The sequence below is a fragment of the Pezoporus occidentalis genome, unplaced genomic scaffold (assembly GCF_034315485.1).
Source record: "Pezoporus occidentalis ecotype Australia unplaced genomic scaffold, CSIRO_AGI_Poc_V1 ctg109, whole genome shotgun sequence".
Lineage (NCBI taxonomy): Eukaryota > Metazoa > Chordata > Aves > Psittaciformes > Psittacidae > Pezoporus > Pezoporus occidentalis.
The window spans coordinates 2,697,948-2,725,039 of NW_026912875.1; the positions used below are offsets into that span (position 1 = coordinate 2,697,948).

Genomic DNA, 27,092 nt, shown 5'->3' on the forward strand with positions numbered 1-27,092 from the left:
ACCTGGAGTATTGTGTGCAGTTCTGGTGTCCTCAACATAAAAAGGACATGGAACTGTTGGAACAAGTCCAGAGGAGGGCCACGAGGATGATCAGGGGACTGGAGCACCTCCCATATGAAGACAGGCTGAGGAAGTTGGGGCTGTTCAGCCTGGAGAAGAGAAAGCTGCGTGGAGACCTCACAGCAGCCTTCCAGTGTCTGAAGGGGGCCTACAAGGATGCTGAAGAGGGACTCTTCATTAGGGACTGTAGTGACAGGACAAGGGGTAACGGGTTCAAACTTAAACAGGGGAAGTTTAGGTGGGATATAAGGAGGAAATTCTTTCCTGTTAGGGTGGTGAGGCACTGGAATGGGTTGCCCAGGGAGGCTGTGAATGCTCCATCCCTAGCAGCATTCAAGGCCAGGTTGGGTGAAGCCTTGATTGGCATGGCAGGGGGGTTGGAACTAGATGATCTTAAGGTCCTTTCCAACCCTAACTATTCTATGATTCTATGATTAAAAACATTCTGAGGTTTTACTAAAGTGTTCATTTGTGTCATCACACCAAAGAGGTAAGCAGCTCCCAATGCACAGAACAAGTTGGCAACAGAATGGAAATATATCCTTCACGTGATAATGAGCCACACAGTAAAATGACAGGTGGAAGCGTACAGCATACATCAACGGCTCACTGGTTTTCAGTGTCAAGGAATATAGACCACAAGTGAAATCCTAGCTCCATTGACTCCAAATACAAAAATCTCATGCTTCAGAGGTCAGTTTTCACGCCAGCTCTATTCCATTGGCAGTCTGCTAGGGCTCACGTACTACCCTTTCCAAGACAGCCAGACCATTAAGTATACAAGACTGGTCTTTTGATGAGTCAGGTGAGACAAAGCACAGGCTACAGGACTTGAAAACATCTTCTACAATAATTAGGATGGAGCACTTGTAAAAAGAACTGGACAGGGCAGAAAAATCAATTGTGGTTCTCCACTGTGTGACAATTCAGTTTATGAGCTAAAGAAGTTGAACCAGTGCTGTGCAGAACCCATGACAGAACAGTCATCAGTCATTTCAGTAAGATTCATGCTGCTGTCCCAGAGCAGCAGTAATGTCCTCTGCAGCGTGCTGTAGCCCCAGTCCTTAGATCACCCAGGCCAGAGGATGCAACACTGTACTAGCTTTCTCCCAGTTGCAAAGCAGCCAGGGCAATGCTCATCTCACCCTCTTACCTGCAGGACCACCCCTTGCTACAGAGCAGACTCACAACCTGGGATCCCCTTGGTTGAGACACAGCTAATCTCAGGCCATGCCTTCCTCTCAGTGCTGCAGATTGCACAGAAGCTGAACCAGTTACAATACATTAGAATTAAGGTCTTTAGTTCATCTTGAAGGACTGAAGGCCAGGTAAAATCCCAGAGACCAGTGCAGACACACAGTGTTAACCACTGAGGTTGAGAGAAGTCCTCACTTTAGAAACAGCAATGTTCTGCCATCAAGCATACAGCTTTTCCCTCTTCAGCTTTTCGTGTTTTCCACAGGAAATGATAAAGACTGTGTCAGCATCTTTCAGGGAAAAGATGGGGCATATACTTTGGTTTCTGAATGAAGCCTCTCTCAGAAAAGAAGATTTGAGAAAATACCTTACTATGTATCTAAACCTAAATAATAAAACTTGATAGGCATTTAGAACTTCTCCCCCATTTCCAAGAGTAACTCAATTTTACATGCAATTCAATAAGCACATGGAATTTTAGCAGTGATTTTACATTACCAAAAACCTCTTGGAAAGCAAATCAGCTTTAGGCTGCAAGTGGGCTTTATCAGTTTTGATCCCCAATTTCATGAATAGAACTGCTGGAGAGATTCAAAGTCCTTATTTAGTGTGAGGGAGAAAGGGCAATTATTTGAGCATCCAACTATTCAGTGTAGCTAGGTACTAGCACTACATATAATCCAGTTAGCCACCACTGTTGTGTCAGTGCAATCTTTTACAACCAGATTGCCATAAAGGAGGTTAATGGTCTTAGTGAAAGCAAACTAGTAACTTTGTCAGCAATGTTCTGTCTGTAAATGTTCTTGACAGTGATAAATAAGGAAAAAGCAGTAGAGCCACATCTAAGCCAACAGGTACAGTTACCAAATAGCACAAAATACTGTATGAGATTGCTACTAGCATGCTCTTGAATCTGATTTCATGACCATCTGGACAGGTCATGCCCTTGTCACATTTGGAGGCACTAAGGCACACCTCCAGCCATAAAAGCATCTAGCGAGAGAAAAAGACTTCAGCAGTATTGTTTGTGAGCTGCAGTTCAGGCACCAACCACCTTCATTTCACTGGTGGTTTTGCAAGTACAATTCTACAGCTTCCCCTTCCTTTAATGCTCAGGGAAGTGGTCTATGAGCACATCTTATAGCATACTTGTATGACTTCATGTCCCTAACTGTGTTTGTTGAGAGCTACTTTAATCTAGGAATGAAGCTATAATGTATCATAGGTTATGTCAACATTCATTTCTCTGTAGGATGGTAAAACTTCCACTTGCTAGTTGAAGCTAGATTGATGCCTCTCATAACTGGTAGGAAAGGTACTTTCTGAAGTTTACTGAAGCTATAAATCTGCTGACTGCCTATCACAAGCAGGGTTGCAGCTGTGGCTCCACAACACAGGAACAGCATTCAATATCTTTGTATGTTCTTTAACACTTGAGCAGCAAGCACAAACATCTAAGGGTATTTAGTGCTGTCTGTTAGTAACACAAGAGTGCACTGCAGAAGAGCATCACAGCAAGGCTGAAACACCAGTTCACTGACAGTCAAGTCCATGCTTCTCAGAAAATGTGATACCCCACATTCAAGGTCAAGAGTAACAACACATTTGAAGTGCATTTTCACTTTTATTTCAAAACTTTAGACAAGTTACTTTAGTATATAAATTTGATTTTTCCTCTTACAGAATATAAAGATAATTCCCTCATTACTTCAGTATAAAGTGTTTTATAAGCTTGAAGACATTTGCATAAGTGTTTCTCATACAGGGTATCAGAAATAAAGCAGTCTTTCTACACAGGTTCAGACAGATGACTACCTCAGAAACAGCATAGCAATTTAGTCAAATACAAGTGAACACGTGACACTACAACTGTGAGTTCAAGTAAGGCCAAGTCAGTAAACATTATAAGTCATTGCAAATAAGAGTGAAAGGTTTGTGAGACATTGCAAGGGGTGGATGGTCTCATAGTATAATACTTTTAACTTGAGAATTCAGAGGGATTTAGTAGAAGACAAGTGTGTTCTTTAATGCTATAAAGCATATGCAAAGATCAAGCAGTGTACTGATGTTAGTGGAGACTTCGTGCCTGTTTATCCTCAGCATGCTAAGACAAACTACAACCTCTTAAAACCAAGCATAAGAACCACTAATATTTGAGAAGACAGTTTCAGAACTCAAGTATGTCTTATTTTGGATGGTGTGTAGTTTTTGTCTATTACTTCATCTTGTAAGAACATGTGAAGACAGCGCTCATTCTGTGCCAGTGGGTGACCTGCAACCCTGGAGAGGAAAACACAAGCATTAGTGCTAACAAATCAAGCACACTTGCAGCTAGCAAGGTTTTACACCAGTAATATATGGCTCTGTACTTAGGCACAGATCTCACTTCCAGGTCACTGCTGGTGACTGGAATAATGTCTAACAGCAAGACTTGTCATTTTCTCCTAGATGAAATTAGTCCACAGGAACCCAGAGTTACCTCTTGATCACTCAGAAGCATGTTACTTCATCTGTCACCTGCAAATGAGAGGACTATCATCTTAGCATTAAGAAGCCTGAAGTTAAGCAAGCCAAGCAGATTTTTACAGGTCTTGATGCCTCTGACACAGGACACGCTTCTAAAGGCTGCTTAACCCCTCAGTCTAATTCAATAGCAGCTAGCCCAGGCAGAGTTAAAGACTTACTCCACCAGGGGGTGCGAAGGTCTTCTGAAGGTTCCCACACTACTTAGAGTAGTGTCTTACCATGGTCACTAGTCCACGTCTGCATGTGCAAGCAGCACAGATGCACGGCCAGAGGGTATTGGCCACTCTGTTTATTGCAGTTATCCTTAGATATGAGACATAAGAGACATAGAGCTTGTCTGTGCTAGAAAAGACCAGAATCTCTACTGCAGATTTAGGTTTGTTCCACATAAAGACTCAGCCACCATCCTTTTAGCAGTAAAGCAGCTGAAACTCAATTAGAAGACACTCCAAAGCTCAGAAGAAACCCATAAGGTATACATTTAAACCTTAAAATGCAATGAAGCCTTCTGTGTAGGTAAGAATCCAAGAGAACCAGAACCCCTGGAAATTGATCACTTACGAAAACCTAAAACAGCTTGGTGTCAAAAAAAGTTATATCCAGTTTGGTCAATCAAGACAGGCTTCTTCCTTGAAGACAGAAAGCCTCTCATCCTTCCTAGAGCAGCTTATGTCAGCCTTATGGCCCCCACATCTGTCAGAACACTTGTACTCTAAATGAAAGTTATATCTAGTTGAACACATGTAATACATTGTCAACTCCCGTGGCTCAGCATCAGTACTTTCAAGCACTTTGGTGCATCTTCTCCAGATGTATCTGTATCAGTGCTTATTTCACCACTGGACAGATTCAGTTGTCACTGCTCACTTGTCATTGTGTCCTTTGAGGAAGCAGAGCTGTCCTATTCAGCACTAAGATTATTTCAAGTGCAGTCAAAGCCTATCAATCTCGCCAGGTTCTAATAAATCAGCAATAATCTCAAGCATTAGTTCACAAGGAAGACAGTCTGGAATAGCTAGTTTGAGTTTCTTACCCCCATCAGACTGCAGCTGCTTGAACTTTAAGGAAAAATTACACAGGAGAAGATGACAAGGCAGCAGCATATTCATTCTCCTGTTCAGGAAGTCTTGCAAATTGGTGGCTGAATGGCAAGACTAGACCTGATCCCTCAGATTCAGCTCTTGGCTTCACATGAGTATCTTGCTCTGCACTGGTTTTTCCTCAGTATTTTTCACTAAGGTGACACTCAACAGTTGCTACTTCAAGAATATTCATGTATCCCAAGGTCAGATTCAGGCAGAAAAGCGCAAGCTGGCCCAAAAAGGCTGACTCAAGCTGCACTGCTGTGATACAGCCCCTCTAGATTCTGTATCTAGAGGGACAAAGCTTCCCTCACCACCCCTCTTCCTGGATATCAGGAACTGGCACCCTTTTCAGACACAGTGATAACAGTTATCTGAGAGACTCTAGCTCTAAAAGCAAAGACCATCTTTGAGATTGCAGTAATATGCATGCATTATGCAAATTACGTTCAAGTCTAAGTTCACTAGTACTCAGAGTACTTTATAGAAGCCAAACCTTAAAGCTTCTACATGGTTCAGAAATTTAGTGATATTTGCTTGATGCCATTAGAATAAATTGATGAGGTTGAATAACCAGGAATTGTGCCTGAAGAGCCTTGTTCCAGCTGTACTTAAGTCTGCCACTACCTCAATATCTACATTAGCAGTCTGGTTTTGTTTCAAAGGCAGAAAAATCGAACAAGAAGTCTTACGCTTCCACAAGATCAATGCATTACTTGCTGTAGGACTGAATAAGTGATACTACTAAAGTGGCCACTCCATTTCTGTCAGCTATACTGAGTTTTTCAGAGATTCCATTCAAGGTGACTGCTTCACTATCAACTGCTTCAGAACATAAACAGCCCTCTTCTCCCACATATTACTTGACTCAGCATAGAAAGTTTTCAGTAAAGCTTTCTGCATTTAAAGTAGAATCCTAAGCCTTCATGGATAAAAGCTGTATTTTACAGTCATAACTGCTTTGATTGTACAGCCTTAAAAAACAAATCCCAAAACGCATTCCATCTGCCTTCATGTAGTGTGAATGGAAAACTAGATGCCTTGGAAATCCATTCCACTTGTCTTTGAACAAAGAGCAGTCTGAAGCATTTTACCTGCTCAGAACCATTAACAATACCACTAAATTGAGCTAACAAGCAACTATGTGAAAAAAAAATTCAGAGACTTCACAGGGTCACCATCATTTGCAACTCCAAGCCACATGCCTGAACTGACTAACAACAACTGACAAGCAGATTCTTCTGAATTATGGCTCAACTCACAAACATCGTCTGATCCTGTTAAACATCATTACTATTGAACAATGTTAGAATGCCAGTGGAACTGACAAGCCTGAACTTTTAAAAGGGAGCAGTCTCAAATCCAGTTGGTCTGAAGAACATTTGCTCTGGACACTGGAAGAGCTGGTTAACTGACAGTATTCGTTCTCACACACTGGATTCACACTGTTAAAGAGACTAAGGTAGCTCTTCAGGTCAATATACAGACGGCAGTTAGTAGTGTCAGATGGCAGAAAAAGAATCGTAAGACTGTTACTGTAATTTCTGCTAACCCTTTGAAAGGCAGTGACAAAACCCAAAGTGCCTATTTCAAACCCTGTATGTGTGTACCTCAGGTAGTGTTTTTACATCTTCAGAAAGATTCTCATGATGATTAGAGAAAATATGCATCATTACACAAGCTGATAAAACCTCACATCTGCAATCAAAGTAAACTGCTGTAAGCCCATTGTAAGCTCCATTGTTCACCCAGTGGAAGATACCTTTTCAGAAATGAAAAGTAGAACTATTTGAATGCTATAATTTTACTAGTAATTTACATAAATTAACAACAGCTGCTCAGGTAAGCATTACAATATCTAACTGAACACTGGATGAGCAATGTTAGCATGTCCTATTGCAAGATTAGTGAAAGTTATCATTCTGGACCTAGCTGCAACTACCCTAGTTAGAGGGCTAGCAGTTTTGATTCAATTTTTCAGAGCAGAGTGCTGGGGTTGCCTCCAGGTAACTAGAACAGACACTTACTTGTTTATGAATTGTTCAAGAGCTTGCTTCCTTTCCTCTATAAAGGAATCATCAAATATGCCGTCATCTCCTCGGAAGGGAAGCTGACGGAGAAGAGCTTTTCCTGGTAGAGGTGGTACCACAACCTGGAAGATTTACAAAAGCATCCTTAAGCACAGCCTGTAAGCAAATTTATACACCTCCTCTGCCACTTCCTCTTCCTAGAGGAGCCAACTCAATCACATCCCTAGTGAAGTAAGATGACATGACCAGAGAAGAACAGTATCTGCCCATAGACTTAAGATGAGTTCAAGTAGTTTAACTCTCAATTAACTCCAAACCATTAAACAGCTGCTAGCATTGTATAACTGAGGTTTATGAAGTTTTAGTTCTGGACATTTTCAAGCACAATATCTGCTCTGATATATGCTTTATAACATAATAATGTTTTAGCACCACTACTCTTTGTATGTCTATAAAGACTTGTATTTACCTTTCATTTTACCCACCTTGCTTTCTCTTTCTAGTTCATTCCTTAGCCATTCAAAGTCACTGTACCTTCTTCTGACTGTAGATTCTTTCAATTTGAAAATAGGTAGATTTGTCTGAGAACAAGAACATAAGATATTGATTAGACAAATTAGAAGTTTTGATAAGCAGAAGCAAGCTGTTGAGTTATTAATTAGTTCTACTTAAGCAACAGCAGTATGGAGAAACAATCAAGATACAGAAATACCAATAAAGCTCTGTAAACTACACAAGTAAGTTGTGCCTCAAACTGCTTAACTGTAGGCCTCATTTATATGGCATCCTAATCCCTGGTATTTTGACACCATACCACCTAATAGAATAGCAGACTTGCTGGCCGCTTAAGGATATGTTCCTAAGGTTGCACAAGCACGTGCTAGCCTTACTGTCTCAGGAACTGAATTCCCAATGACAATATATGCACAAAATTGGAAGGGGGAAGAAAAAGTCTTCACAACCCACACAGACTCCTCTTACTGCATTTAAGGGAGTGTTTCAGATATCAGCATGGAACATAACCAAGCTTCTTGTACTTTTCCGCTACCTGATACACCTTGGCTTCCAACATTTTCAAAAGCAAAACTATTAAGTCCTACAGTGAATCCATTCAGGACAGATGAAGCTGAAGACAGCACAAGCTGCCAGGTTTGCATCGCTCCAAAGATGTCAGTAAGATGGGGATGCAACATAACATTCAATGGTGATGAGATCAAAGTTATACCAAGCAGAGCTTGATTAGGCAGAACTTTCCTGAACAAGGCTAGGAGTCAGCACTCAATTCTAATACCCTTGGAAAGAGTCAAATGGAAACAAGGCTATAATGCTGCGCAATACCATGTTAAATACACAATCACTCTGGCATGGGCCCTTTCACTAACTCATGAGAGCCTATATTGCTTCTGCTCATTCTTGGGGTGCAGTGTTATACTACTGTTATAATCCAACTTAAACATTATTTTAAGAGTAGACATCAAGAATGCACTATTAATGACACCCCCAGATGTCATTAGGATTAGATGTCATCCCAAGATCCAAGACCACAATCTGAAGTTTAAATGACACTGAGATATCAAACTGGCTAGGGTGTTACAAAAACGTGTGTAGGCATCTGACCTACTAAAAGCAAGACCAAAAGTCTGTAATTGCCACACATAACCAGCAGTTAACAGACCAAAGCTTGCTGTTGTCAGACTGCATATTCACTGTCTTCACCTCAAAATAAAACTCCTGAGAAGTACCCTAGGAAGCTGATGTTCACATGAGACTACAGTTATCCCCATATTTCCTGTTGGCAGAACCACAGTAGCCATTTTCAGCTAATGACTTTTTTTTTTGTTGGTTTATTTTTAACCTGTAAGCTGTCTCCTATTCTGGTCACAGTTTGGGTGGATATCCCTGTATCATCTGTAGACCATTAATGCTTAAGCTTTCATTGAGTGATACTTCTGGGTGCTCAAACCAGGTTTAATTGCAGAGACGCTCTCCTGCACTAGGCAGGACTACAACTGTGGGCCACTACATTACTGCCAACCAATAACAAGTTTTTTTGGCTGTCACAGTGCAAAAGTACTTGAAGAGTTAACTGTGTACTTTCACATGCTGTTTAGTCCACACTTAAATGATAAAGTACAAAACATTGTGTTATGAAATCTTTGCTCTCCTTCCAAGGTAAAACATTGTTGATTGTACCAGTGAGTAATAATGAAGCTGCTCTTAAGACTATTGTGTCAGAAAGTCAGGCTTTATAAAGAAACACTCTTGTCTTGACGATAAGAATACTCACTCAAGAGTGAATAAAGCTAGGTCCCCCAGAGTGCATGAAGGAGATTCCCAGAAGTTAATTACTGGATTATTTTTCTCTGATTTCAGCTACTGGCTTTTTAACTAAATTCAGCCTTCCACACTGCAACACCAACTCTTTGTCAGCATCTTGGATATAAAGTCCTACCGTATTTAACACATAGGCTCTCACCTGCAAAAAATATTACTTTCTCAAGTTACTTACAAGAGGGATTAAAACTGAATAAAAGCAGCTAAATGCAATGGGTTCCCAGGTCTTCAGGAACTCTTTTCATGCTTCTGGGCATGAAGTCTATTAAAGTTAATCTCTAATCAACATATCAGGCTTACAGGTATAATGTGGGAACAGAAGTGCCAACTGAGCTTGTTTTACCTTCTACATTCCCTTTTGAACTTTTGGCATGCTAGCCCAGCTAGCAAGCTGGTGAAAAGGACAGAGTACTTGTTTTCCCCTCCAGCTGAAAAATCTCCAGTTTTGATCATAAGCACTGGAAATGTCTGAACTGAAGGCTCCCATTACACTAAGTGGCTTACAAGTCACAACTTGAAAACTACATGTTAAAGGAAAGTGTGTGCCCTGTCCTTTACTCTGGATATGAATTAAAACTTCTGAATCTCACATTTCTTAAAAGCCAGAAACTACACCAATTCTCTGTCCTCTAGGAGACAGTACTGATAGAGCTGCATTCTTCAGATACAGCTGTTAGGCAGGATCTAGTAAAAAAAAAAAAAAGGCAATTTCATAGTCCTGTTTATACTCCTTAACTTACACCTTTGCTCCATATTTTTAACTCAGAATATATTAACACCTGAGGTTACTGCATGTGCCTTTCTCACCAAGGATGATTACCCTGCTCGAGCAGATCACTTCTTCCTTTGGCAGGAAGGACTTCTGCATGTCCTATTGCCTCCACCTATCATGGGTACATGGCTTTCATGAAACAAGCCAGAGAGCTGCTGAAGCATGAGCTATCTGGGCAAGAACTTGGTAGAGGGGAAACAATACCAAGGCATCAACTTCTATTGAAGTGTCACTTTGAGACCACAGAGGGTATCAAAGGAGTTATTCTCAGCTTCACAGTTTATGTTAAGAGTTATCTTTGTTTAGTCACTAAGGTGCTGGTAGCTATTCTGAACACTGTTAGTGCTCTGTCTGCCTGCTAGAACAGAGATAAGAGTAAGGACAAAACTTAAAGTCAGGCTAGTTTCATTTGCTCAAACACATCTCCCCATGGTCATTCAGTATTACAGTGTTGGCTTTCTGGCCTGCTGATCTGCAAAGCCTACCCTCATGAAACTCATGACCCAGTTTGGCACAGCCCCTGGAGCATAGCTCATTCCTTTGATAAATTTAGCATAATTACCGCAGCAATTGCTTCTTCTACAGTGTAATAATTAGTCTAATTTTTTATTAAGAAGACTTTCAACAACTGCCTAGTCCAAATTCATGCCTTTTAGCAGTTTGAATGCAAGCCCTCAACCTGATAGGATTATGCATTACCCAAGAGACCAGACAACCAAAAGTCACTACTCAATTACAGATAAAGCACTATTCCAGGAGGGCAAATAAATCAGCTCTGTAAATTCCCACATAGCCCCAAATCCCAAGCACAGAATTAACACAAGACAAATTCTGTCTAGCACTGTTTCTGTATCAGACCATATGCAGACACCCATTAGGCTTTCAGTCTGTATTCTGCTGGACGAGTTAATGGCCAAGCTAGTACACTGAAACAAACATTGTCAGAACTGGTGCCAATTACATAGTTAAACAGCAGATGACAAACGCAGACCCTTAAGTCACTCCTGCATTCTTCCGTTCAGACGCCAAATGAGTTTCTACATTTGGTTAGTGTTCATCAAACTGCTAATGGGAAGCAGTGGTTGCCTGCTAACAGATTTCAGGTCAAAACCTGTATTCACAGCAAGCATGTTTCTTCAGCTACATGTATGTCATAACACATTCAAGTTACAAGTCCAACTCTAAGCTCAGGAGGTTCCCAGTACACCTCAGAAGCAAATGACAGTCCTAAGGCAGTAATCTGGATAACCAGGTAAGTTTTCTAGCTGTTGCTTCAGTTCAACCCTGAGCTGTGAACAGTCAGAAGTCCCAGAATTGTGTATATATATATATATATACAGACACAAGTGAAGAGACTTTCACAGGCAGAATGCAAGTAGTTTGAGTACTAGTCAATACTGCCCATTCAGCTTCAGATACACACCTCCCCAATGCAGCCATTCTGGTATGAATTACCTTAACTCCAGGAGGAAAGCTGGAGTACTTTAAATACATTACCTCATAACAGAACACTTAAAACTTCTTAGAATTATCTAGACCAGATTAGTTTATCCAGTGAGTGGAAAAAGCCTTGTAAACAGCCAGACTTGCTCCTACACATTTGTTTCCAGGCATAAACTGAAAGCCAATTGCATTTGAGTTTCTTCAGATGATGTGCTGACACTCCACAAAGCTGACTCTGAATGTCATGGAAGCCCAGTCCACCTCACAGCTGCAGAAGCTCTATAGCAGTAGCTGTCCAGGACAGTTTCTGAGGTGAATTTGGCTCATTTCCCCATCTGCCAATGAGACATTCAGCAGCAGTCCTGCATTGCCCATGTTTCCCACTCCTAACAGACTGAGAATAAAGCTGCAGTGTTGCCACAGTACCTACTTTGATGCTGTCTTTTCAAGTAGGTTATGGTAGCCTTGATACACCTCTATTTCCATTAAAATAGTGAAAGAAAGCAGTCAGCTCACTTCTGATAGAATTTTGTGGCCTTGACTCTCAGAGGCTAAATCCAAGCTTCTTACTATCTCTTCATAGAAGCTGTAATCTGTCAAGAGACTACACCCTTCAGCTACACTTACAGCCAGCCAGTAAGAGCTCTGGGGTATTGCAGAAAGTAGCATTCAGGGAGGACAGAAAAGTATAGTTTTCTTAACACAAGAACCTGCTGCCCTTTAGTACAAGAAACTGGTTCCAGCAGTGCACTGTTGTTGCAGAAACCTTGCCAGCGATTTGTTTCCTTCCTGACCTGACATAAGCAGCTACCTCCCCATTTCCTACAATTATAAAAAGCAAGAAAGAAGGCAAGCATACTTTAAACCTCAGTTGCTAGAAGTTTGGTTTTTCTGCTGTTCACCGAAGTAAAACCTTTCCCCACTGCAAAAGGTCAGACAAGAGGTTGTTACTTGTTTAAGTTTCAGTCATTTTGATCAAAGCAGAATTCTACCTCCCCTTTCATCTAATTGACCTCCAGGTCTACTGAGCATATATTACAGGCAAAAAATTTGAAATTAATGGAACACTGAGAAATCTGACCATTTGCATACACCCAAGTTTTAAACAATGCTGACCTAAGCTATACCAAGAACTATAGGGCTTCCCATTCCAAAGCCCCGAGACATGGAGCTAGGATGCTTCCCAGCTTGAAGACTAAAGCAGCAAAATTGTAATTCCAACACAAAGACTATTAGTTTTTAGACAAGAGTTAACTTTTGGCAAGTCAGATGTCTTGAGCACAGAGCTGCTCTATGAAAAATCGGTGTAGGGACGTCTGGGTGTTAGCCAAGCAGCATCTATCATCATCTGATCCAAAGTTCACCATCATCATGAACAGCTGAATTACGGTGTGCCATGGTCAAACAGCTCAAAGCAGAGCTAAGTCTAGAAAAACATTGTTTAGGGATTCTTTATTCTTTGGGTTTCATGCTTAGAAGCCAAAGGTAAAAACAGAAGCCTACTTTAAGAAGGGTACATTCAGGCATAGGCTTTTACAACACCCAGACAGAATTAGTAAGTCCAGATAATCGTTTCAGGGTTAGCAAGGCAAAGCCTCCTTTGGCATACCAAACACTCCCTTTAAAAAGAAGGGATTGCTACTTTTACATGATTGCAAGGTGTAACTGCCATAAGATCCAGTTTGGCCTACTGTAATGTTACCATTCATTCCTTATTGAGCATGACTGAAGAAGGATCACATTAAATTGATGCTTTAGCATCATTAGCTGACATCTACCAGCTACAGTCAAATGGGGCCAACAAATTGCTGCAATTGATACTTTTTAATCAGGAACAAAAGTTTTAACATGCTTTGTGAGCTATAGACAGTCCAGCATCCCTACACTTCATAAGCATGTAAGAAACAAGAGATAACTGGCATAGACATAGGCAAATTAAGTAGAAAAAAAAAAGTCCAAAAAACCCCCATAAATCCCAAGAACACCACAACAAAAAACTCTTCATATTTCCAGTTTTTATTGGAACAGTAACATTCACATTCTTTAATTTGTAGTGTATCTTCACACTTGGCAGGTGCTGCAGCTTAGGCCCATAGTCTCTGAAGCATTATTTCCAGATACAGAGGTAACTTTAAACCACTTCAGATACAGCTTCATTTTCCTCTGGATTTTAGAGTAAAGCTGCTATATGCTAGTTATTAGCTAAACTTTCAGGACTGGCTTTGTGGCAAACACAGACTGTACCATCATGTGCCACAGAAGAGCCTCCCATGACAGCAGCTTTGAGCTGCATTCTTAAGTAACCACATAAGGAATATGTTCATGGACCTGTCTTCAGTCAGTAAAATACTTGTTTTTATACCTTGAGCAGAAGGTTAGGGCTTCTCCATCCTTCTCACATCAAAAAAAGGTTGTGACAGCAACTTCAGACCCTTCACTCTGTGCTATAGCTTCATAAACATTCAGATTATTTATTTGCTAAAACAGCCTTCAGTAGTGCAACTGGCATTGCACTACCAAGTGAAAAAAATTTTAAAGCAAATCCTTTCCCTACAGTTAGAAGCTCACATCTACACTGCATTATTTAATTTCCCCAGATGAAAGAGTAGAGACACAACTGATCTGAAGTTCAAGCTGACGCTTTTTTGACAAGTCATATAACAATAAAAATATATCAAAACACTTTGGCATCATATGCCTACCTGGATCACAGCCATCCATCCTACAAAGATCAGTCATTGTTCATTTGACTGGTCTGTTCAGTACTGTACTAGAGCACACTCTTACTACATGACAATCAAGGCCCACATTGCATGTGCAGAAATAGACTCAAAATCACCCGTTAAACTAACATACTAATATGAAGCACTATTGAGAGACTTGGCTATTTTATTTGCACAGTAACAGACATCAACACCAAACCAGTTCAGTACCTTTGGACTAGGCTCTTGAACCTAGTTTAATAAAAAACTCTACAGAAAAATCAGCTGCTCAGAGTAAATACATGCAATGGACTTCTAAATCCTCTCTCCTTGCTTCAGAAGTTTCTTTCATCCAAGCCACCCTACTTCAGCCTCTCTAGTCAGTGTCCTGGGAAGTTGTTACCCTTCCAGCTATCCTTTTCTGAATATCATTTTCTGTGCTCAATGGTGCAGTGAGTGTTTAAGGTGGGCTGCCTTAAAAAACTCACCTGAATCACTGCATTTTTATCCTTTGAAGAGGAGTCTAAAACTGGTAGCACAGTCTAGAATAGGGTATTAGAAGAGTACTAACTACAGTTAGAGTAGACTTGCAGTGTGATGCAAGATTTGCAGTAGTAAAGAAAGAATTAGTGCTGATTATGCATCCCTAAACACATCCAACACTGAGTCAGTGTTTAGTCATTACCCCACGACAAGCTTCACTGACTATGAAACTGAACAGTGCTGAAGTCAACTATGTATACCAGCGGATTTGATTCTTCTCATGGTGGGAGAAGAACCTGCAACTTCAAACCCAGCTAAACACATGATGGCCAGGAAATATGGCACTGTTCAAGGACAGCATTTCAAAGGTACATTCACCAGATCAGGAATGCCACTTTGCAAAGCCATGGCATAAGATAAGTGCTGTCTGAGCGACTTATACTTTCAGTTCATTTACCGTCTTACTTTGACTTTGATTGCAGAAGTCAAACTCAAACCAGTCACTCAAGTTGGACTACTATAAATATGTTGAAATGCAAGTATTGTATCCAAGACAGGTCTTGAAAACAATGGGTTAAGATGCAAACAGACTTTCAAAAGCAGCTCAAGTTCAGCAGTACTTTGATACACTTCCCCAATCCTTTGAGACCAATATTATTTTTAACAATGCAGGCACTTCACAGCTTGTGTGTTCATTTCCTTCCCCACATTGGGTCTACACAGTCAAACACCTCTGCAAGTCTACAGAAGTCTCTCTGCAGAAGACACAGGCGAGGCGACTGCTGCCTTCAAGAGCACTGGCACCACTCAAGTGATGCATTTCGCATTTGGAAGCACAACAGCAAGGCATTACCCTTCTTATACCTCAAGACAAGCCACTGAGCTGTGAGACCCCAGGAAGCTACAGTGTGCTTTAGTGTCAAGTTTAATCACACTGATTAGAGGCAATTCAGTATTAAAGAACAGAATTAAGACAAAGGCTTTTTGTTTAACTTAGGTTTGACTAAAAAGAATTATTTAACTACTTGGAGTAGCAGCTCCTGTAGCAGGTATTTTATTATAATTCTAACTGCCAGTTTGACTATTAATGACTTCTCTGCAAGCTCTCACTAACCATCAACAGATAATTTAACCTTTTAGTCTAACTGACAAACCCAACTAAAACAGGCAGCACAGAAGTCACTTTTACTTCTACAGAAGCAATAACAGATAATATAGTGTGAACAAAGGGATATTTTCCCAGATGCAGCAAGTTCCTGGATATCTGTATGCTTTGTTGACAGTATTCTAACCAATGTGCTTACCTTCTATGGCACTGCTTTTACAGTGGCTGTATGACTCTAAAATATGTCACCAATTGCTGGAATCAGAGTTAACTTGTAAAGCTTATTTTGTCTCCTTAAAGGATTTAGCAACTGAAGATGTTGCACAGTATCTGAACAAAGACATTCCTGTTGACCCAGTTACCGGGAAAACTATGTCTTAAGTACAGTAGAAGTCAGGTAGTAACTAGATTGAAGACTGCAGACATGCTGTAGGATGATAGTATAACAACTGCCATTTGTTCTACATCTGCTTCTTGGAATTCAGAAAGAGTACTGGCCGACAGCCTATAAACATTATCAAGTATTCACATGCCTGTGTTGACAAGCAGAAGCCCACCCTGAAAATGTATAACAAGGGAACCACTACCCATCTGGTGGTGGTTCCTGAGTGAACAGCTAAAGACTTCCAAGAAGCAGCATATGGCATGCAAGGGTATTTACACTGAGAAATTAACTGCTGGTTCACACCTCTCAAGAGGCAAGGGCAGCAAAGTAGTCTGCTGTATTACTTTGGCAGGCCGTTTAGTTGATTATATTAGTTGTGACCACTGCAGTCACCATACTGTGATGATCTAGATACCTTTAGATGAGACTACTACTCTATCAAGTTTTATTTCACTAGAAAAAGCACTTGGAGCTTTATACCCTATTGCTTTGTTCTCTTTTTTAGCTCACTAAGCCTTCACACAAAGAATACCTTAAAATGATGCAAACTCACTGCCTAATGCTGCTGATTGAGAGCAAATTCTGTAGCACCCTGTCAAGAACATGATCCACTCAGATTTCCTATTTTAGCACTGAAGGGTGGCATTTACCATTACTGAACAAGACACTTGACTTTCATTGCCAAGCTGCACTGCAGTGGCATACCGCCACACTTGTCCTATACTGGTTGCTACAGTGGAAAGCTTTCTGTCATCACCTTGTCCAGTCTGCCAAGAACAGTATGTTATTTAATGCAAGTTCAGGCTCAGAAAGTCAATACTTTGACCAACTGACCTTCTGTGAAGTAAGCTGCCCCACTGGAAGTGCTGCATAGGTGTTCCCTTGGGAGAATTTTTACATCCCAACTGGATAGCTTTCTTTCTGAACATAGAGATAAACAACGGAGTGTTGTAGGTCTGTGTCTATCTTAAAGGCTACCCTGGTTCTCACTGGGTGTAAAGGATGCCTGAGGACTGGTAGTGTTCAAGGCCAGGTAGGACAGAGCCTTGGGCAACATGGTCCAGTGTGAGGTGTCCCTGCCCATGGCAGAGGGGTTGGAACTTGATTTTAAGGTCCTTTTCAACCCTAACTATTCTATGACTCTGAGCCTAACTGCTTGTGAAAGTACCATGCATTTACCACGGGGCACAGCCATCCCACTAGCCTGCACAGACACACATGCTAGGAAACAGTAAGGTTTTTCATAAGTACTGAAATACAATTGACTCGCTTATCTAGTAGCATACTGCTGAGCAGTCTACCCAAAACTTTTAAGTTCCCCATTAAGCTTCCCAACTTCCACCAGAAGATGATGAGTACAGCAATATAAGAATTAAAGCATGAGGTTGTTCCACTTGTTGCTTTCCAGGCAAGAGATATGCTTCAGCTTTAATACTAGCAGAAAGCTTGTCAATAAAAGCTTGGGGGGACCTCTGCAGTATTTCACACAAGTACTTTTTGCAAGATACTAGTTATCCAATATCAGTTCAAGTCTGCTAGCAAGCTCAGACTCTCCCCCAAAAAGTTAAGCTTTGAGACTCAGACAAAGCAACACAGAATTACCCTTATACCAAGGTTGTAAACACCATGGCAATGGTGCAAGTCTAATTGCTTTGATTCAAACTTAAATCTGTGACCTCTCTGATGATGTTTCTGGCTTAGCATGATTTCCAGCCATAGCATCAGCCTGTCCAACAGCTTTTACCAGAACTCAGCAGCAGTTAAGCTATCCATTTCTGCACCCCTAAACATTTTAATGTTGATGTTAGTTGAATAAATAGTTTTCCAGATACAGCACAGGTAACTCACTCCATCTCAGGTTTGTACTGCTGCCACTACTAGCACCACTGCGGGGCACTGATGCCCACCATGTGCCAACAAACAGCTTATAATACAAACCTATCTTTTAGAAATAAAATACTATAGCAATTCAAGTTCTAACTCTTCCCTCATACTGAAACTTGTGTTATTAGCAACATGGTCTATATTCTGCTGAGAAACAGTCAACTGATACACGTTTAGACAGCAAATGCAATTCTGCATGACTTGTATTACCTGCTCTGTGGCTTCCAGCACACAGAGACATAAAACTGAATTTACAGTTCATGCATACAGGATTGATGCAGTCTGTGTAAAAGTAGCACACAACTGGAAAGGGCATGATCATGTATCAGAAGCAGTCCTGTATACAGACATGCAGAGATGCAAGTAAGGAGTGGGAAGAAGCAATGTTTATATAATAGTCAGGATAGGAGGAAGAACAGAGGAAGGTCACAGTACTACCACAGCATGTGTTTGTTCAGGTCACTTCTAGGTCTTCGTTACAACAGGAATCCAGAATTTTTTACCCAAACAGCAGATGGGCTAATACTAATCTGTCTCAGAACCTGCTTTTCTGCTTTCCTTTCCGCTGAAGAACCTCAGTTGGGGATTTTGGAGGCGGGGGAAAAAAAAAAATAAAAAAATATTTTAAACCCAGTAAATTTGGTCTCATTCTCAAGGCCATATCACAGCTGTGTTCCTTTTGTATCATCTTACCTACATCCAGCAATTCCAAATGCTCAATCTCACAAAAAAGAACATCATCAGGAACTTAAGGCACAAATACTTTCCAAACAAGGTAGAGTTACATCTGCCTGCAAAGTGGGCTGCTAGGGCAGTGTAATGAAACTTAAGTGTGCAAGCTCGAGTTTGTCCTCACACAGAGGCCAAACACAGGTTACAGCTGTTTCAATTTATTCTTCCCACCTTATGAGCACATCCTGAAACGTAAGAATAGTCAGGGGGCATGGCAATTCAGGAGTGTCAGAATGAATGAAGTATCCTCCTTCATAGCTTTAGATCCCAAATGATGTTGCTTTTTTAAGTAAAGTTACACTAAGCTGAGAACTTTGACCAGAAAATCCACACAGGGTTTTAGTCTTGTTTGAAGACTTTGAGAGACCAGAGCAGCAGCCCTCAGCTGAAGCCTTCCCTGCCATGAAGGCATGTGCATTTTGTGTGAATAAAGAACCCATACTGCAAAAATAGTCACAGAGAGTCAATGAGGCTTCTTCCTTCTCTATTACTGCCTGTAATAACTGACCATGCTCAATCAGCTGCAAAAGAGTAAAGCTATACAAGGTAATAGACTCAAGCACAAGGTACAAAAAAACAGTCATCTTTCAACTCATCCCTGGAAGCACAAACTAAAAGGATGTCCTGCCTCAAGCCCCTACTGCACAGGCAAGGACCAGTGCCATAGACACTGTATTTCACTGTCTACTCCTGCAGGCCCTGTTTATGAAATGAGAGACCTTATGACTCCACATAGATTTTCTCAAGCTTAAGACTATTAGCCTTTGGGGCATGCTAGTGAACACTGCCCTTCCAGCTAGGAAGGAGTCCAGTGCCAAGAAAAATTTGACAGCACATGAGAAACAGCCTTATTTATTTGGCACTCAATTCATATTTCACATACAAAAGCAAAGAGGAAGGCCTCCCTATAAACACTCACCTTATCACTTCAGCTAGCTCTGCCCCATCACATGTACCCACTAGACTTATTTACACATTCTCTACAGGTTTTTGAGGCTGCTGAAATCCTGAACTTGGCCTCGTTGTCAGGGCAGATCCACCCATATTACTACACCTCAGGTGAGAGTTCGCCCTCTTCTATTTACTTAAGAGTCTGATTGCTCACAGTACAGCAAAATTTCGGTCTGCTGACAGTTGTGCACAGTGGCGCCGAAAGAACATTTGTCCTTTGGTTATTTCAACCGAAGTGCACTGCCGTTGCTACCACCAGAGCGCCAGAGTTGCCAGCTCCAGCCGCCTGCAGAAGCTGGGCCCTGCTCTCATGCTGAGAGTGAAGCCCGCTGACGCTCAGACATCACCTGCCCAGTGGTACCCACCGCACCAGCTGTCAAACGGGCTCTGAAGGACACGACGGCGGCTGCTCGCCACCGCCGGCCCAGCCCCGAGGCCACCCGTCCCGGTTATGTAAGCGTCGGCTGGAGCCCAACGCCGACACACGGGATCCGCATTCTCCCTCCCTCGCTCTCGATTCGCTCCCGGGTCCCGCCGCGGGAGGAGCAGGCACGGACCCCCCGGAGCTACCCGATGGGAACCCCCAGCAAGCAGAAACTGGGCCGGCCGCAGCGCCCAGCTGCCCCCCACCCTCCCCACTGAGTCAGGCGCTCACCTTGACGCGGATCTCGTAGGTAGTGAAGCGGCCGCGGCCCACCCCCACGGTCTGCGGGTTACCCACGTCGATCTCCAGGAAGTTGCTGGGCGGCCCGTAGGCGTCGTTCAGGTTCTGCGGCTTGCTGATCAGCCGCCGGGTGTCCGCGATCGTCTCAGCCATGGCGGAACGGGCGCCTTCTCCCCCCGCCGAGAGGAGCGCGGCAAGACGTGAGCGACCGAGTGAGCTTGCCCCGAGCGCCCCCGCCGCCCGCCCTCTTATCGCCCCGCCGCCAGCTGACTGCCCGGCAACGCGCACCCACGCCGCCGCCGCCGCCGCCAGCGGATGCGTCCACCGCCCGCGCGCAAGGCATGCTGGGAGCTGTAGTCCTCAGGGTCCGCCACACTCGCTACACCCTGCACGGCCACGCGCCTACCAAACTACAGATCCCGGCATGCGCGAGAGGCGAGGTGCGGTCCTGAGGGAGCTGGATTGGCGGGCTCGGTGCGGGCTGGGGGGCTCGGTTCCGCCACAGGAGGGGCTCCATGGGGGTGGTGCGGCCCTTCCTTCGGGTTTCCCCCGCCTTGTTGTCCGCAGCAAACCTCCTTCTCACCCTGGGAAGGAGCTCGTGTGGGGTCAGGGGGTGTGTGAGGCGGTGCGAACTGTCCCGGGGCCGCTTGCCTGGGCCCAGCCCTCGGTGAGGGCGATGCGGGGGCCTCTGTGGGTGCGGTGGGTCAGGAGCAGAGGGCAGCGATGGATTCAGGGTAGCCTTTTTTCTTTTTAAACCGGGGAATGTTTTAACATGACAGTAATAATGCATTACTCTCGACTTCAACTTTTCACTTGCAGCCCTTAAAGAGTGCACAAAGGAAGGATTGCTGTTCATTACAGGTGGGGAGCCCCAAGTAGGTTAAGTTGGTATATTAGTCAGAACCTTAACCTAGGTGTTGCTGTAAGAGAATAAGAAATTATTTTTTTCAACAGTGTTGTCAGTGAACATGGACAAAACTGTATCAAGATCGGGAAAAGGCAATGCTGTAATGAAAATATGCATATATATTTTTTCTTTCCTCCTTATGAAGGAATTCTGGGGGCACTCCATTACTATCCAGGAAGAACGAGATAGTTAAAAATGGTTATTTTATCTTTCTAAACATGTCAGACTGCCTGAGATCAGATCTGAGAAGCTTAGTGTTAACATGGGGCAAGTTTGATTAGCAGTCACCTGTGTTATTGAGAAGATAATCAAAAAGCAGAGGTGAATGCATACATGTAACCAGTATGATTGTAGATGGTTTGCTTGGTAACTTTTCTGTGAATTTCCTGCTCATCACTCCGTATTAGTGCACCGTCCTTACTTCCTTTCTTTCTGCTAATAGCTGCCAACTACTCCATTATTATAAACAGAAATTAAGCTGACAGAGTTTTACAACGTGGGAGTGAAAGGAAGCCTTACCTGAATTGTACTAGTTATTAGACTGGTCTTGCAGCAAGGCAAGAAAAAACTCATTCATTCTACTGAGATTATGCAGATGTGTGCATAAGTAATCTTTTGCTTGTTACACAACCTTTGCTACCACATCTGATTGTCTTAAGTATAATGTATTGACTGCCTCCCGGCGAAGCTTGGTTTCACTATCTGTTCCAAAGAAACAAAAACTTGCCTAATACTGTACATTTGGGACATTGGTGAGCCTATGACGAATCAAGAATACAATTTGTTCTCACACTGGGTAAGCACTGAGGCTTAAGTTGAATGCTTTTCTCACGGCATACCATCATAGTGCCACTGTTTTGTCTGCTTTTCCTAACAGGATAACTGGTGGTGGAGAGCAGTATAGAGGCAAGCTGCTGGGACTGAATGTTTAAGTGCCCATGTGTCACTAGTGTTGGTAAGTAAGGAGGTTACAGTAATTTGGTGAGGTCTCCCATGTCTGTGGTATTTTTTTCATTGAGGTCATGTACAAATCCTCTGGTCTAGGAGACAAAGGGGAAGATGCCCAGCTTCGTGACTAGCCCCCCCATGCATCATATGTAAGCATGTGTGCCACACTGGCTCATGAGGAAAAGAGAAGGAGTGAATGGGGTTGGGAATTTGAGACCTGTGAGCCTCCATGTTTCCTTCCAACTCAGAAAATGCATTTGTTTATTTTGATTTGCATTTTGGATGATTTTTGCTCCATGAGACTGGAGTTACACTGTCTGTAGTTCCTTCTGCTTGCTAGAAAGGTTCTTCTCTCAGGATGGAGGTGAACATAAATTCAGAAAAGAAAGTTTTAATTCTGTTTCTGACGTGAACTTTGGGCCAGATTTCAAACCTGGAGGGAGAGGGGTCAGCTGTGTTTGCAAGTCCAAAGATTAGATGCAAAAAATCAAGTGTTTAGAGTAACATCCAAGAGGACGTGCTTGTAGATTTGTTACTACACATTATTTAATTCAACTTTTCTGACATAACTTCAAGTGGCAATATGAATAGCAAATTCTCATAGCTTGAACCCACAGAAGCAGGTATTAATGGATGATTACTTCTTAAGTTTGATGTAGTAATACCTCTCAAGTAGGTTTTTCTATTTTTTTTTTCTTTGGTTTTAAAAGAAAAAGTCACATTTATCCAGTTAGGACTCTCCAGCCTTTTGTCAAGTGTCCAGGTTAACACATTTCAGTCAACATAGGCATATTCTGTCAAAACTTGTGGGGAATGCTGATTCAGGTTAAGGCAGAGCCCACAAGACACTGAACTAATTGTGCAATGCTTTATCTGGAAAAATGACTTCCTGATCCCTGCATTAGCTGCCAGTGCTTTGAAACACGATGTTTGAGTATCTACATTGTGTGTTTACCTGCCATATAAAAGTATGAAGCTTATAAATAGAATTTGTAATATTCACATTTATATATATATATTTATATGTTCAGATTTAACTTTAATATTCAATTTCTCTGATCACTTTTACACAATATTCTGCCTTTCATCAAGGGATTATTCTCAAAGAATCATAGAATCATAGAATAGTTAGGGTTGGAAAGGACCTTAAGATCATCTAGTTCCAACCCCCCTGCCATGGGCAGGGACACTTCACACTAAACCATGTCACCCAAGGCTCTGTCCAACCTGGCCTTGGACACCGCCAGGGATGGAGCATTCACAACTTCAATTCATACACACTTACAGATTTTTTTAACGTTTAAAATGTCAAAATGCCATCCACCTCCTCAGAGTGTTCTGCTGTGAATTCCTTGTTCTGAGAGATGCTGGGTAGTGCTCATGTAGCTGGAAAACTGTGCAATGAATTTCTAATACGCTGAGCTGTTTGAGCTGACTGAAATGCAAGCTGTAAGCAGATAGTGAAAATGGCTGTAAATCTGTAAGTTTGGGAACATTTACACAGCTTTATTGATCTGAGGCTTTATAAGCAATGTAGACTATTTAATAGCATATTTGATTGTCTCAGAATAGATGTGGTTATATCAAGTTTACCCCAGAGTGTTTTGACATAATGTCAGGAAAATGGCTTTTGATGGAAACTCTGTTGATGAAAACTACCCTAAAAATGCATTTTCTTAGAGCAGGCTGAATAACCAGTTATATATCAGAAGTATGTTTATGTTTGGGAGCCAGAGATGTTTCTCATGGGGGAAATATCTTGGAGCCTTGCAGTCGGGTAAACTCTTGCTATCCTGCAGGAATTCAGGGTCTGGCAGACGCCTAACGACCCTTGGACACATACATCCTGATAGGGTTTAGGATTTCTGAAAGGAGTGGAGTTTATGCCACCAGAGGCCAGAGGGGACCTCTGGAGGGGTTTTATTAAACCCCTGATTTTTATTCCTGTTAAAGACCACCTATACTTTTGCCTAGCTGGCAGACTAATAATGCAGCTGGGTTGAACAAGTGTTGATTTAATTTCTACACGGTTGCAGTGTCACATTTTTGGAGGTGAGCAAAGGGACAGCTACAGGAAATAAAGTATACAAACGTGTCACAGAACAGATCTGTCTCTGTTGCGGGACACTACCCATGCTAATCTGTAGAAGTATACTTGAAAGTCCTGTTTGTTTAGGTTTACACCAAAACATGGTTTTGCCAAGTGCTTACAGCCAATGGAGAATCAGTTCCTGGGGTGTGCAGTACACTAGTGTGTTACGGCATTTCAGAGTTTGCCGGAGTATCAAAGGCTCGTAGCATTGCAGAGAGCTTGTTCTTTTAGGTAGAAGATGTTGGAATAGACTCAGATGGGAAGTTTTTCTGTGCTGTCTTGGATAACAAGATTAACAAAAAACCTCCCACAATTTAAATAAATCAGATGTTTTTTCTGAAGATTATGCTGTCATTTTCTCCAATTATTCTTGACATTTCACCCATGCATATTGTGATCTGAGTTAATAATGGAAGAAACACCAGCTCTCTTTGCCTTGTTTATTCTTTGTTCTCAAGGAGATAAGCTGTTTATAAAGATAACATATTTGTTATTTAAATCACTTTTACTGAAGTTGTTTCCTTGTTTGAGTTTCTAAAAATATTGCAACAATTGTGATTCATCTTTGAGATGTCTGTTCAATTCACTATGATTTGTACTAGAATACTGGAATTCATTCCTAAATAGGCACAGGTGTTGATAGCTGTAACATGCTAGAATGAGTCAAAACCAATAAATGCTCAATAAAGGCAAGATGAAAGGAAATGCACTAAAACCAGCTCTTTCAAAATGTGATAAATTGGCACTTCAGTTCACTACTAAATTGGTTATGTACTGAAGATGTGTCTGGAGCAACTACGTATTTTAAACAGCTGAACATGTTAGAACATAACTTCAATCACTTAATATTTTCCAGATCATAAAGATTATTTTTAAAATTAGCAATACTGTTCAGCATATAATCAACTTTTGTTTCCAAGCTGTTCTGAGTGCCCTGTTGTAATATTTTGCTGTACCATTATTAAGAAAACCCAAAAAAGGTTGATTAATAGTTTATGAGGATTGCTGGTTTTCTCATGTCACACAGAAATTTAATGCTAGAACAGGACATGGAAATTCTGACATTGCAAAAGTAAAAGTCAGTTAAAGCATTTCCTTTGTGCTTTTACCAGGAGCAGACATTTTATTACCTATTTCTTGCACAGTGCACTCTGCAGGGAACATCTGAAGCTCTATCCTGACCTTGGGGTGCATTTCTGATGGGAATGGAGCACTGGCCAGCAAACAGGCAGGTGTTATGGTTACTGATTCAGGAGTGCCAGTGTCTTTCCCTTGGAGCACAGGCTTTTTGCCTTGTACCTTCCTGTCAAAAGAGCTTCACAGTCACAGCGGAGATGGTGGGATAAGACAGTTGGGTATCTACCCAAGGGGGCAGGTGGCCAGCATTCTTCCGAGGAGGTCTCAGGAGCTCTACTTGGGAATCTGAACTGATACTGCCAAGGACAAGGCTTACAGTGTGCTACGCATGCACTGGACAGCTGGGACTGAATCAGCTCCTAGACTTTTGCATAACCTTCAGGGAATTCTGCTTTGATATTAACATGTCTTGCTGTTGAGGTTTAGATACGTATTTATAGGCATAGAAGTGGTTGTACTGCTAACGTGCAGATAACACTGTAGTAACTCTGGCCAGAAATATTTGTCCTTAATATTTTAACTATGTTTTTCCTTAATATTTTGTGGTTTGTGCTTTTAAACATAAACAGCACAAGTTAGAAATCGCCGACAAATGCTAGCTCAATTGCCGAAACTCCTCAGCGACAGCCAAACTGGCCTGAAGGCTGCCGCACCGGCCACAGCCACGGCGCAGCACGGTACAAATCGCAAGCGGCAAGCACGTACTTTGGAGATCTGAGTTCGTGGATGCGGCAGTAAGGTGCTATAAACGGCACCAATGTGGCATTTGGTGGGTCTGCCTCTGGAGTGCCGTTTGTGAGTGGCCGGAGGGGCTGCGCGGCCCTTGGCCGAGTTCGGCCGGTTCCCCAGGGGCTCGCCCGCAGCCTGCGGCTCGGTCCGGGGGTCAGAGCAAGGGAGGGAGAGGAGCTGAGAACCCCCACTGGACCTGCTCGCTCAGCACCGCCCGAGGCCCGGCTCCTCTGAGCGACCGCGACCGTTTCCCAGGCAGTAGCGGGACTCTATTTCCCAGCGCGCCCCGCGTCCCCGCCGCAAAGGCCGGGAAGATGGCGGCGCCCATGTCGCCCTTGGTTACTGTGCGCTGCCTGTTGCGGGCTTCGGCGCGGCGCGCCGGCCGCCTGCTACCGGCGCCGGCCGCCGCCCTGCCGAGAGGTCAGTAGCGCCCAGGTTCCTGCGCCGCGCGCTGCCCTGCGCCCTTCTCTGCGCCCTCTCCTGCTTGCAGCCGGGCGAAGGGAGGGCGAGCGACAGGTTGCAGTGGCACCGCCTAGGGAGCGTGCCGTGGAGCGACCGCGGTAGCCGGTGCATCCCTTCCCGCCGCGCCGCGGGTCTCCCCTCCGGCAGAGGGGTCCGGGCTGAGGGGTAGGGGACTGCCGGTGCCGTGTCGGATCGGATCGGGCCGGGCCGCGCACAGGTCCCTCCGCCCTGGCCTGACCTGTCCGTGTCCTCATGGTGCCCGGGGGGCAGGCCGGGGCGGCCTGTCCGCAGCCAGTTCCACAGGGACCCTCCGTGCCCGGGCTGTGCGGCGGGGCTGGTGCCGGGAGTGAGCCCCGGGGCCCTGGATCGGAGGGGGATGCGGGTTTAACGATGCCGCTGTCCCCCAGTAAATAGACCTGCAGCGCGCCGCCTCGTTAAATGCCTTACACCGCGGGTGCACCGGGACC

At 43.0% G+C, this 27,092-nt stretch overlaps 2 protein-coding genes across 8 annotated transcripts in view; one reads left to right on the plus strand and one right to left on the minus strand.

Moving 5' to 3' along the window:
• Window positions 1–2,861: 2,861 nt before the first annotated feature.
• Window positions 2,862–20,675, minus strand: SNX3 (sorting nexin 3). Its single transcript, XM_062624928.1, has 4 exons — window positions 20,342–20,675; window positions 7,381–7,476; window positions 6,893–7,017; window positions 2,862–3,537 (listed from the first exon to the last, which is right to left on the minus strand). The coding sequence occupies exons 1-4, from the start codon at window positions 20,501–20,503 to the stop codon at window positions 3,432–3,434; spliced, it is 489 nt and encodes a 162-aa protein (XP_062480912.1). The 5' UTR covers window positions 20,504–20,675; the 3' UTR covers window positions 2,862–3,431.
• A 991-nt stretch (window positions 20,676–21,666) lies between these two features.
• Window positions 21,667–27,092, plus strand: part of AFG1L (AFG1 like ATPase) — a 63,075-nt gene continuing 57,649 nt past the window's right edge. For 2 of the 7 annotated variants that reach the window (XR_009966043.1, XM_062625140.1), the window contains exon 1: window positions 25,932–26,583. Coding sequence is in view for 6 of the 7 variants with exons in the window: in XM_062625140.1 (XP_062481124.1) it covers window positions 26,478–26,583 (106 nt within the window). In the remaining variant the exon portion in view is untranslated. Of the gene's footprint in view, window positions 22,213–25,929; window positions 26,584–27,000; window positions 27,032–27,092 lie in introns of those variants that run through there. The other 5 variants (XM_062625110.1, XM_062625121.1, XM_062625154.1 and 2 more) reach the window with 5 other exon arrangements.

Excerpts from the sequence above, each read along its gene's own strand:
- SNX3 (XM_062624928.1), bottom strand. The coding sequence starts at position 20,503 with ATGGCTGAGACGATCGCGGACACCCGGCGGCTGATCAGCAAGCCGCAG. Across the intron at positions 7,477-20,341 it reads CCTACGAGATCCGCGTCAAG|ACAAATCTACCTATTTTCAA; the intron begins GTGAGCGCCTGA and ends TCTTGTTCTCAG. Across the intron at positions 3,538-6,892 it reads CTTGAACAATTCATAAACAA|GGTTGCAGGTCACCCACTGG; the intron begins GTAAGTGTCTGT and ends TTTCCTCTCCAG.